This window comes from Gymnogyps californianus, chromosome 3 (assembly GCF_018139145.2).
Source record: "Gymnogyps californianus isolate 813 chromosome 3, ASM1813914v2, whole genome shotgun sequence".
Taxonomy (NCBI): domain Eukaryota; kingdom Metazoa; phylum Chordata; class Aves; order Accipitriformes; family Cathartidae; genus Gymnogyps; species Gymnogyps californianus.
In genome coordinates this window covers 46,613,060-46,626,416 of record NC_059473.1, presented here as the reverse complement: position 1 = coordinate 46,626,416, position 13,357 = coordinate 46,613,060, and the positions used below count along the sequence as shown (strand labels likewise).

The 13,357-nt window shown below is 37.6% G+C and overlaps 1 protein-coding gene across 1 annotated transcript in view; it reads right to left on the bottom strand.

Annotated features, from left to right (window-relative positions):
- Positions 1 to 13,357, bottom strand: part of GALNT2 (polypeptide N-acetylgalactosaminyltransferase 2) — a 100,941-nt gene that overhangs the window by 17,742 nt on the left and 69,842 nt on the right. The window contains exons 7-8 of the mRNA XM_050893655.1: positions 10,005 to 10,126; positions 3,171 to 3,258 (exon numbers count right to left, since the gene is read on the bottom strand). Coding sequence (XP_050749612.1) covers positions 3,171 to 3,258; positions 10,005 to 10,126 — 210 coding nt within the window. The remainder of the gene's footprint in view (positions 1 to 3,170; positions 3,259 to 10,004; positions 10,127 to 13,357) is intronic.

Here is a 13,357-nt window from a genome sequence, read left to right as displayed (position 1 = left end):
TAAGCACAGAAGCACATAAAGATCACTAGAATAGACAAGACCAATAGGTCACCTGCAGCAGCTTTCTCCCTGACAACCATTTGAATTACCACCTTTAGGCAACAATACACAGCTGGTATAAGACAAACGTCCTATACGAAACACTTTCATAACAGTTTTTGAGCTGGGTTATGCCCATAAGCATGAACATCTATTAAAAAAACTACACAAGGTCTGTAGCCCTCTCCCAGTACACCTAGCAAATCAGCCTTATACAGACTGCCTGCTGCCAAACACATTTAGATCCTATGAGGTCATGTAATGAATGATTTCCAGATTTCTGGTGCACAGATGACAAAAGTTTTCTTTCTCCAGCATAAAGATAAAGCAATTACTTTGTGGGGAAGTGGGGAAAAAGCTAAGGTAAACAGACAACAATTACAGTCCTACAAACTGTCTGTCTGCATCCATAAACGTGCGTAGTAATGATCAAGGTGGAGAGTTGAAAACTAAACAGTTTTCATTTTAACTCACAAGATACTTATCACACACACAATACAGAAATTATCCTAAACAGTCTTTACAGCATGCATGCCAACTCTTTCTCTCCATGTTTGAGTATTTCATGAAGTGCTGCACTGTAAAAATGAAAGACTGTCTAACTACTCCAAAACTCCAAGTAGCAAAACAGTAAAATGGCTACAATCGATAGTACTGCAAAGCAGCCAGAATGAAAAGTAAAATAAGCTCCAATATTTCCATGTAGTTAAAAAGTTGCATTTCATCATACATACCCAGCAAAACTACTTGCATCTGGGAGAACTTGAAAAAAACCTACTGTTCTCCGGCAGAAGTGGTAGAGATAGAGTTACATATACTCCAGTGAACACAAGGGGTCTCTTTTGGAACACAGCACTCTGTTACAAACTCGGAACAAGTGCATAAATTGTCTACCCATAAAAACTGGTTTTCCGTCTCCATTTTCACTGACTCTGGGAAAAATCTGCACTCAATGAGATAATATCAGTAACTCTGTAAAAGGAGTATTTTTAAACACAAGTGCATATCCAATATGAAATTCTATCCAGCGTAAACTGCATCACAGGCATACTCTAAATTACTAGATCTCAGTTAACCACAGTTTATTCCAGTAATTAAAGCGTTTCTCAGGGCAGCATAAACACTTTTGCAAATCCCCTCTCAAAAAAAAATTTGTAACATGAAGTGCATGGATTTAGTATTGGCCAGACCTGGGAATTATTTCAGCCCTGTCTGCTTTAAAAAGTTTGTAGCATTTGCTAGGTTGCTTGTCTTGGGTGATTAAGTCCTTTCAAAACAGACCAGGCACAAATGCTGTCCCAGCTGTCTCAAGTCTCCATGCTTCAGCCACACAGATACTGTATCTAAGGTTGAAAGCATAGTTTGGTTTCCATGTTTAGATTTGGCCCCAGTGAAAGTGTCCCGTGATGCCAAATGCTGTAGTGCCTCTAACACGGTAATCTGTCCTCTGGGAACTGAAAAGAAATATATTATTCACATTTCAACAGACCCCCAAATAGCTTTAAACACTGGTATGTGCAAAATTTCTATTGTTAACATTAAAAAAGGACAGCTTCTCCCTCCTCAGTCCAGAAGTACGGAGGTTCCATGGACTTTAAAAAAAAAAAAAAAAACAACCTATTTCTATTGTGTATGAGGGGAGAAAATGAGCACTAAAAAGTAAAAAAAAATTAAAAAATTGGGAAACGTAGTTCCAAAGATGAAGCATGAAAAGCAGTAACAAGTGAAATGATCTCTCAATCTTCTCCCACTTCACTTGGGAAGAATTAAAGAGCATGAACCCCGCAGGAACCAATCGAAGGTTTCAATGAAAGAATTCCTCCTCCTACTGCAGACAACAATAAAAGCCACATAATGGTATAGAGATTTCCATACTCGAGGTATAATGAATAGATTGGGTAAAAGCCTTAAGGTTTTAATAAAGCTGGCACACAGATAATAGCACAGAACTATACATTAGCATACTGTGAATATATGCACTGTACATTTTATTTCAAAGTGTTAATTAAAAGGATACAGAACCTCTCACCTCCAGATTAGTGACGAACTTGAAGCATATGCAACATTATGCAAATACTGCTTTTATTTTAGTTTACTGGAACAATGCTTGGTGGCCAGTTAGAGACTAGTAACTGAAAGAACAGGCTCGAAATTGTTTTTTCCTTCCTCACTCAAGAAAGTCCATTCAGAAAGAGCTGAAACACTGTGGGAACAGCACTGTGTAATTTCTATATCGTGGCTCTTCTTATATCTTTATGCAGACAGTTCAGTTTCCAGGGTTGTGGGAACAATTATTTAAAAAAAAAAAAAAGGGGGGGGGGGAGGGGGGCAGAGAACAGCTATTTTAAATGCTAGATTCTTGCTAACAGTGAAAAAAGTTTTAAAAACTTGTAATGAGTAAGGATTTTAGTGTGTGGTTGCCCTCCCCCTCTTTGGAAAAGGAGAGGGGAGGATTTTTTTTTAAATTTATTTTTACAGAGGGCTTCATAAAGTCTTTTACTATTTGCTGTCAACAGTTTACACTAGCTAGACATAGTGAAACTGTAGTACTTCTAAACTCAGTTTAACAAGGAATTTTGTAACGGTAAAGGTATAAACACTACAAATTTTCATGGTCACATGTTACTCTCTTCACAATTACGGATCATGGCTAACAAAACATTTATTTTTTTAAACACATTCCAAAGCTTTCTGCTTATTCAGAAGAGTTTAATTTTTTAAGCAAACCAGCATCTTGAAAAAACTCATAGGCACTGCATTGCTGATGGGGTTCTAAGCCACTGAGCAATTAAAGTCGGTCTTATCTAAGAGTGAATCATAAGCTCTGGCCATAAGCTGCTTCTGAGACATTTACACAATCTTACAAACATTGGAGCGAGTCTTGCACATTGATAAAACGCAGCATAAACTTATATGAATTAGTATAATAAAGATGAACTGTTTTAAAGCAGAGGACAATAAGGCCAATTAAAATCCAAGTCTAGAAACAAGTGACCTACAGAACTTAAAACTAGATATATGGAAGGGAAGAACAGTACGTTAACTGCTCATTCCACAACTGCAGTGATTATGAGCTTTGATTCTTGATGCCTTTTTTTTTTTTAAATCTATGTTCCAGTACAGTTACATACCGCCTTTTAAATCAGCTGACGCCCCCACGTACTGGAAGTTGTCCATATTAATTACATCAATAATAGGAGACACAACTCTGGTCTTGTCCTAAAATAAATATTAGAAAGTAATATTGAAATAATGAAATCAATATATGAAGATTCAGGCAGGATGAGATGTTGAACAGTTCAGCAGGATTTCATTAGCATGTCTCCCCCTACTTCAACTTATGGCTCTGAATAGCCAGTGCTGTGAATAGCATTGCTCAGCACTGCTTCAGAAAGCAGAAACCACACTATATAGCTGGGAATCCTCTTTCTATTCTAGGCTACTTATATTCAAGTAATCCCCTTCTTCTGACCTGCTCTTGAAGAAGGCAGCAAACTTGTAGTTCTAAAGGCAATTGAGCAAACAGCACTTTCATTCTTACTTTTAAAACCAGCTCAAAGAAAAGAAGAATCCAGGCAATTCGTATTTTCCACAGCAAATCTCTAGCCACGCAGCGTACTACAATCTTACTATTTCAACCTTTAAAGAACACTTAGGCCTTTCTGCAATCAGAAAAGTCTTAGGTTAATGCTAACCATTTCACACTAGAAGAATCACACTTCACAATCAGATACTTAGATAGAAAAGAGAACCTAAAAACACCTCAGACTAATGAATGCTATTAATCTCCAGCAGCCAAGATTCCAGTGGTACAGATACCACATTCCTCTGTCCAACCATGATCTTGTATACTGCTCTGAGCAATGTTAATTACCTTAGCTGACGTTTTTGTCAAAATAGTTTAAGAAAAAAAAAAAAAAAAAAAATCTTTCCAACAACTCCACATGCATCATCCAGTAGGATCACAAGACATCAGTACTCTAAAAAAACCACTCATCTAATATTAGAAATGCAGTATCATGGTTAAGCCAGTTTGTCTCCACGACTTTTTTTGGGAAAAAAAGAAGTTACATTTATACACTGAAGCATAACTTCTATGGTAGTTTGATGGAACATTTTGCTCGAGTTCAAAATAAAAGTTTGAGCTCCACAATTTAACATCACTCAGAGAGCACAGATAACTTCAGAACAGTGTATCACCAAATCTGTGAATGTAAAAAAAAAAAAATGTTTTGAACAAACAGGAGATATTTTGGTAACTCTGTTACAGAGAAATGGTTCTCATGGTTAAAAAAACATACCAACCTAAACATCTCCATTTCAAGAATTTATTTCATAAGTATGTCTTCAAACAACAATACATATATTCTAAATAGTGGTTCAGCAATGCATCCCCCTTGTTAATCAGTATTATACAGAACAGATTGGAACCAAACTAGTATGAGAATAGCTTGAGCTCATAACAAGAGACTTAAAAGCAACTCCTAGTCAAATGCTTTGCTTGGTCCAATAAGGACATTAAACACTTGTTTTCATTTATTGAATCTTAACTATTCAATCTGTGCTGATTTTAACAAGCCCTAATTACATGGTTGGCATTTACTAGGTCATTCTGCCTGAGTGAGCAAAAGGTCACTAACTTCTCTATCAGCCAAAAGGAGAATCCAAGTGAACCCAAGAGAATCCAAGCTGAAGACTAAGCTAAAAGCTGAAGACTCATTATTGATTTCTACATTCCTTTTAAGTATCACTGCAGCTATACCACTCGGGCCAAATATCTGCTTTTATGAGGGATGTAATATAACAACTAATCAGATCTGCTAATAAATATTAATTAGCTTGGTCTAAAGCAAACTAGGAACACAGACAAAAAAGACCAATCTGTCTTATTCCCCCATCGATCACACCTTTAGCTCCTGTTTCTGTTAGCTGTAGCCCCAAGTTCATGTTTGTAATAGCAAGCATACAGTTTTGCTAACTGTGTTGTACTTGGGAGGCAATTATGACTTACTGCACCTTAACTGCAAAATACTAACTGTGTTTGTCTGCCCTCCTACACTACTAAAGCATTTCAGGTGCACCCATGACCTTATTTTAGGCATTCTATATACAGTGACAGAATTAGAAAACTCCTTTAAAGGCTGATGAGACAGAAGATATCCAGCTGTCCTGGTTTCGGCTGCGATAGAGTTAATTTTCTTCTTAGTAGCTGGTACAGTGCTGTGGTTTGGATTTAGTGTGAGAATACTGCTGATAACACGCTGATGTTTTAGTTGTTGCTAAGTAGCGCTTATCTTAAGCCAAGGATTTTTCAGCTTCCCATGCTCTGCCAGCAAGCAGGTGTGCAAGAAGCTGGGAGGGAGCACAGCCGGGGCAGCTGACCTGAACTAGCCAAAGGGATATTCCATACCATGGAACGTCATGCTGAGTATATAAACTGGGGGGAGTTGGCCGGGAGGGGCAGACCACTGCTTTGGCATCGGTCAGCAGGTGGTGAGCAATTGCATTGTGCATCACTGGTTTGGTTTGTTGGTTTGGGTTTTTTTCCCCTTTTTTTCCCCTTTTTTCCTCTCTTCTTTTTTTATATTCCTTTTCATTACAATTATTATTATATTTCATTATTATTATTATCGTTAGTGTTATATTTTACTTTAGTTATTAAACTGTTCTTATCTCAACCCACGAGTTTTACCTTCTTTCCCGATTCTCCCCCCCATCCCACTGGGAGCAGGGGGTGGAGGGGGGAACGAGGGAGCGGCTGCATGCTGCTTAGCTGCTGGCTGGGGTTAAACCATGACACCAGCCTATCCAGTTATTCACAATACACCCATCAGCATGAAATACAAAAATGAAACCACCCTTCCTTTCTTCCTCCTCCTTTCCTTAGCTGAAACTGAGACAGCTCATACATCTATGCCCATCTCTAAAAACCTTTTCTGACAAAAATTTGCATTTTCTCAAATGGTTCTACTTGGCACAGTTGAACCTGGTGGTAGAAGTTGCCCAAGCTATCAGGCGTCACGTTAGGTAGAGCTTCAGTTAGGCTTCCAACTTATCTCCACTGTGCTGAGTAAGCAGGTAGCATGCTGTCTCTACACATTTGGGATTTCCTCAGGCTTTTACTGCTGGTCTGATTAGTTCTATCAATATCAGTGCGACACCACACTAACACCACTTGCTACACCTAATGTATTTTTTAAACAACTTGCAGTTTTTTTTCCTGACAGACAAATACCCAGGTTGTGAGCATTCAGTTCGATGTACAACCCTCACTGTTGGCTTGGAAACACGCTGTTCCTTCCATGATTTGAAATTATGGATTTGCTCAGCAGCAAAGCAGACAAAAGACTTGCACATTCTTAAGGTGATGCTTTGCAGGGCAAAACAAAGTTGTTAATGCAGAGACTACTAAAAAGAGCTTGTGGGTCTCCAAAGTACAGGGAGTTCATTCACTTAAAATACTAAAAAGCAGATGCTCTCTTTAAATTATTCTAAAGCAAGATACTTATTTATCCATAGTGTGATTAAAGTAGAAATCTGATGTGCATTTTCAAAACAAAAACACAAGCAAAAAGGAACTCTTCTTTTGTAATCTCCTGTTTCGTTCTGAAGGGCTGACACCATAACTTATAATGGAACACACAACTGGAAAACCATGTGCTTCTTGGTGAGGGTAATGGAAAGAAAAAGCCTGTGAATACTGCAAGTCTCTAGTGCCTGGAAATTTGTAGCAGACTATTTAATTTTAGTATTTCATAAGGAGGTTATGTATGCTTTAGAGAGTTAGACTATTATATATCGTTCTCATAAACCATCAGAAATTATCCTCAAGGTCCTGTATACATTGCTTTCCCCCTCCAAAAAAATCTCAAGACACTTCAAAGATTAGGCTTCACAACACTCTTAAGAGGAAAATATAAATATTTTCCTTTCAGCATTGTGCTGGTTAAAAGTTGATTCATTCAAGGTCACAAAATCTGAGACAGATATGAAAAAGAAATCCACATCTCATTTCTTAATCTTAGTTCTTTCTTCCTTTTAAGACCTTCTTTGTTTAAAAATACCTTCCTAAAAGTGATATAGTGTTTATGGCTATGCTATGAAAACAGATTAGTTCAGTTCTGCACCAGAATCTTCCAATTTTTATTTTTCTCATATAACTGATGTATTATAAGACTAGAACATCAAAGTGATTAGAAATTGGAAATGGAAAAAGCCAAGTAGACAAGTGTTCATGAAATAGCTAGTAGTTCCAAACGTTTTCAAGGTTGTGTACACTTATTACTATGTTGACATTTTGGGGCAATCAAAGGGTTAAACTGGCTCCTCGTTTAATCTCCCCTAACACACACACAAAACATCTAGAGGACATAAAAGGTAGCCTTAGAGAATCAGGCAGAAAATCATTCTCCAGGAGGGAGCAAAGAGGGAGAAGATATACCAGCTCCAGATTACACAGGTATTTGTACACGTTCTGAACTCTAAAATGTTCACCTTGTATGTATGTTGCTTCTGCTTTAAACCTTTGCTCAAATTGCTGAAGAAAAATCCCTAGCAGTGTCAGACCCCTCTAGGAATGCTAAGCAAGCCTGGTCAATAGACAAAGATACTCTAACCAGGAAATCATCTCAAAGAAGAAAACTGTGGGATGGATCATCCTTCAACTGAAGAGGAGAGCTTGATGCCTCAGGTGCTACTAACACAAGCAAGATGTCAAAGACATAGCTTTCTAAAGTGGTTACAGCACATCAGATAAAGTGTTGTAGAACTGATTCAATTCAGACTGTTTCTTGGAAGCTGTACATTTTTATATTGTAGCATACACAACTAATCACCCAAAACTCCGACAGAATTAAATGCCAAGTGGGCAATTCTGGAAAAAAGGAAAAAAGAAAAACCCCACACTTTCCACCACACATAGAATAGATGCAGCAGCGCATCAGAAAATACTGTATTAATGCTTAGTAGCCCTGACCTGAAAAAGTTACCTTTGAGGCCAGAGCAGATATGAGTTCACGTCTATTCAGCTTCTTGTCACTGAGACTATCAAGAAAATGCTGCCGATTAACATCAATTAACATACCATCTGCACTGTGAGCAAAATCAATCCATTTAAAATAACAAAGAATTATCATATCCTATACATAAACACTATCCATGCCTTAATTATTTGAACAAGCAGAAAGCTTAGAAGCTGTTTTATCAAACCCCACACCTGTTGGTTGGGAATCTTCCCAGATGAAAGTAAACTGGAATTCCACATCAATTATTTATTTAACAGTACACCAAGCTTTTAAGAATGGAAAACTGTATTCATACAGCTGAAAACTATTCAATGGTACACATGATTAGTGTGTATCATGGTGACAATTGAGGAGCAAGTTTTGAAGGATCTAATAATTCATATGCTGCTAAGAAGTAGCTGCTGCACAAAGCAAAATATGCAACCAGTTTCTCCCACCAAGTATACCACATGTAATGCTGGATCTTCACAAGATTGTCAGCAATTTAATAAAAGGTTTTACATTCTGTTATGATGAAAAGTTAACACTTTTTCATATCTCATATCAGTTTCAGAAAGCTAAATAAGTATGCCCTGAAAAAAGTCACAGACAAGAAAAAGGGTAAATGGCAAAATAGCTGTCTTACTAAAAGCAGGGTTTTGTTGACCAAAATGACCATTTCTCTTCTGATTTCTTGAACAGGTAGATGCTTCAAATAATTTACACAAAAAGACTTGAAAACAATTCCCACATCCTAGAATCCACTAGTGCATTAGCTGCAAGCATTCTCCACTTCCTTCTGAGATATATTTAATGCCTTCAAGTTTATTTTCCTAGTTAATAATTACAGAGAAATTCCCCAGTCCTTCTGAGGCTGCAACACTTTACATGGGCACAAAAATAGAAGGAAGTACTATGTTACTCACGCTCAAGGGCTTTGTAGGCTCTGGGTACTTTGATAGTGTCCAGGTTTGAGCTGATTAAAGTTATTTCTACTCCAAAATAGGATTTTAACTGCTGATATGTCTTAGGCAACTTACAGTATTTCTGGAATACACAGTAAACCATCATAGAACCAAACAGAATATGGAAAATCAGTCACCAATTGATAGCTTCTCCATTGGCATACTGAGTATATTGGGCTTACTTCCTTCCCCCCCCCTTTTTGGGGGACATGCAAAGGGAAGTGTAGGGAGGATAAGCAAAGAACTGGGCATTAACAAGAGAGGGTAGCTTAGCAAAACCATTTTGACCAGGAGCATTTTGAAAGAAAGCCTTTCCAAGAAGGACAGTTTACCAGAAAGGGAATGAAATTAAGAAACAAGAAACACCCTGTCATCTTGAGTGTTCCCCAGTGCTTTTTGGGATCACACTTGATTCACTTTCCACTTCAACTGAGTTCCTCCAGCGCAAGTTAACAAGTATAACCAACCCCTGGAGAAAACAGTATACTTTCACTCTCAATCCTCTCAATTGCTTTTCCAGTACACAGACTAAGCATCATTTTCATAGAAGCTGAGCGCCCACAGTCCCTGCTAATTTCCATGAGAATTTTGGTTTCACAGCTCAACCTCTCTCTGATTTCACACTGAATCTTAATGAGGCATAAATACTCAGGTAAACTGAATTACATTGAGATGATATTGGTTGAGGAGAACTATACTATGCTCCAAAGATTTTCCACACTTACTGAGGAGGTCCCTAAAGAACCAAAGAAGTATATATTTGAATTGCTTGTAACGATAAAAATAAATATTCACATTTTATGTTCCTGTGTTCACACATTAAATGAACAAAAAGTGGGTTTTTAATCACTGAACACTCCAATCATTTCCATCATCTCACTTCAGAGAAAAAGCTTCCTTAGAAAAAAGCATAAAATTAATGTAGTATAAACCAGATGACTTTAAAATTTAAAAGCTACTCCTTCAGGAAATTACTTTAGAAGAACTCTTTACTAACCTCAGCTACTCTTTCCAAAAGCGGTTCCAGCCAGTGTTCATTGCATTCACAGTGACTATCCAGGAAGGTCAGCACTTTTGCTTGTGCTGCATCTGCCCCTCTGACACGGGAGCGCATCAAGCCTGAGAAGTAAAGATAAAAAGTTTAAGTACTTACTGAGGAAAACAATCAACAGCAGTGAGAAACTATTACATTCCAAATTAGTCATGAATTAAATTGCTCTAACTCAGACAGGACAAACACACAAGTTCCATTATCAAAATGAGATGCTAGTTAACAATTCAGTGAAATGACTTCATACCAAACAGCCTGCAAGCTTCCAACCTACTGCACCCTAGTCTACAGGTTTCAATCTGATTTAAGTAGAAGAATTAAAGTACCTTTTCAAAAAAGTGATACACAAGTACAGCTGGGTCTGCATTACAGTAAATGGTAATTATACTGATAAACGTTACTCAAGATCGCTCCTGAAAACAAACACCTTTCATACAGTTCTATGATAGAACTGAGGAAAGCACCAGCATTAACTTACCCTTCTCAGCTTTTTGCTGCCCCCTCCCCATCCTAGTTCTCACCACAGTCTGTCCATTATTCTACCAACTTCTTCCAGAAATAACCATGCATCATTAATTGATGTCTGAGAGCCTTCCCCCCGCCCCTTTCAACTGTCTTTCCCCTATGTTTCTTGCAACTCTCTTGTTTTGTGATTTGGTGGGGTTTTTTTGGTTTTGTTTTGTGGTTTTTTAAAAAAATCTTATCTTGAAAAGATTTCTTTAGGAAGAAATTTCTGGTAAAGCCAAAAGGTTATTTTCTTCTCTACGCCTCAATTACATAGATCCCCTTACTGATTTACCCTGTTCCTTTCCTTCCTTACCTTTTAATATTTGTTCATTGGATGACCTCACCACTCCTTAAAATCCCTTGCTATATTTACACATATACCTCAGAACATCCCATCATTTACTCCAATGCAGAAAACAGCAAGCTTCCTCTCATTCCTTTGCAAATTTCATCCCTACTTTTCTCTATTACTATTCAAAATTCATTGATTTCATTATCACTCAAGACCAAAGCCAAGTAATTACTACTTTTTTTTCCTTTTTCTTTCTACATTGTTCCCCACCAAGTCTGTTCTCTTTTGGGGGTTTTTTTTCTCCCCTAACTGGAACATTGTAAACAAGTCAACCCCATTTCCTTCCATTCCCTTTACAAAATAAACCTGCAAAATATGACTCTACCAAACAGAATACAAGATGCTTAAGAGGAAAAGCTTGTTTGGTCTGTCCAACATTCAGCAATAAACAGCCTCATCAAGATCCTCGTACTATCTCTTACCACAAATGTGAGCACTTCACTGCTGTAGATATGTGCTGTGCTGATGCTCTCCAACACTACTTTCTACACCTTATCTGTTGCACATTGGCAGCTAACTATACCTCATCGTTTTTATACTGTCTCCCTCATTCCAACCTTTGAACCTGTTCTGTTCAGTTTTTCCACATCAAACCATTCCTCAAGCACTCTGGCTATGTTTGTCTTACTGTTGCAATTCCTCCCTTCCAGAGCTTACTATTTCTAACTTACATTCTTATAGAACCTACTGCCTTGCTCTACTTCCATAGAAAACAGACAACAATGTTTCTAATTTCCATTTTTTTTGCCCTAAATCTGAGATGACTGCTTGGGTCTCTGAGTCTTCTACAATCACACACAGCCTTACAACAGAGTTGAGAAGGTTCCCCTGAACATTTATTCACAGACTACCATGGCCTCCAAAACACATCTGTTCCCATGACAAACTCTGGTCCTATAGATGAGACCAAAAGCTACTATCACATATTTCTGAAAGCAAGGCAGTCAATGTCATCCCTTCCACAGACACTATCCCTTTATTTTAATTTTTATTTTAAAACACACTGCTTTCCTCTGTTGTTCATACTAATGTGTTACTCTTAGAGTCTTACACACTGGTTGATTTTACTGATCCTCTTAAATTCTAATTTGTATGTGTCTGAGATATCAGTATCAGCCTACACTTGAAAATGAAAAGCAGAGTGAGTATCAACATAACAAGCCAGCAATCAAATGAAATCTTAAAATATTTTAATTTAAAAAATTATCACCTGGTTGCACATGCGCATACCTAGGCAAAACTTTATAAACAGTACAGTAGATCCCATAGGTAATAATTTAATCCTAATCTCACAAAAACACCAAGTAAGGCAGTACTGTGCCTTCAATTTGCGAATAGCTGTTCTTTTCTGACATAGTAAAAGATTTGTCAACTCATATTTCATTTTCAGATATACTGATGCAAATTTTTAAGTATGAATGAAAATTCAGTTCATCTGTATATGCAGGATAAAGTTAATGCTTATAATTACTAAAAAGTAAAAATCAAAAAAGTGTTACTTCATTCCATTTTTCCATTACTATTATCTCCATCTTTAAGTGCTATACTGATCAGAGGAATGATATCAACTTACTCAGAACCCTGCAACCATGGCAAGTCATAAGAGGCCTGCTTTCCTAACAAGCCTTTGTTCACAAATATATCCCAAACAAAATATTTAAACACTAAGAGGCCATCAGTTTGCAACAAGTAATTATGGTATAACACAGGTTTTATGGTGTCATTTCCAGTTTCTGACAATCTAATGATTCTAGCTGCTCCCCAGGCCAGGCTGGCAGCCTAGAAGATTCAGCGCCTATAAAAATAAACAAGCACATATCTGCTAACTCAGTCAGCTATTTCAACCATCAACTCTCAGTTATTATTTCAAACAGCTGTAAAATAACAGTTGCCTGTATCTAATTCTTTAAGCTCCACAGCCAGGAAGCTGCTGACTGAAGGGCTCAGTGATATGAGACCATAATTTACAAAGCAACAAAGAAGAAAACAAAGATATAAGACAAGTTTGTTACATGGCACACTGGCTTCAGCAAAACTGGCATACGTGGTCCCGGCCCTCCTGGCTGCTCAAACCCTCTCAAGTCTGCCAAACAAACTGTTTGCCGTGCTGTCCATCAACTGGATCCTTAAAATGATCTCTAGTAAGGCAACCAGCAAAAAAAGAGGGCTATTTTTAAGCTGGATCGTTTCCAACATTCATACAGTTTACAGTGAGACCTTACGTACAACAGGAGCAGCTTAACTGAGGAGTCAGTACAGTAACAGAAAGGAGAGGTTGAGGGCAAAAGGCAATTTCTCAAGTTGGTGAAAGGCAACAATGGGCAACTGCGCACATAACAATATTAATCAGAATTACTGTTTTTACTTGCACAAATGTGTTTGTTTTTATTCCTTCCACTAGTAAGTTGATTTATAAAGTGAAAATCCCCCCTCCAATATG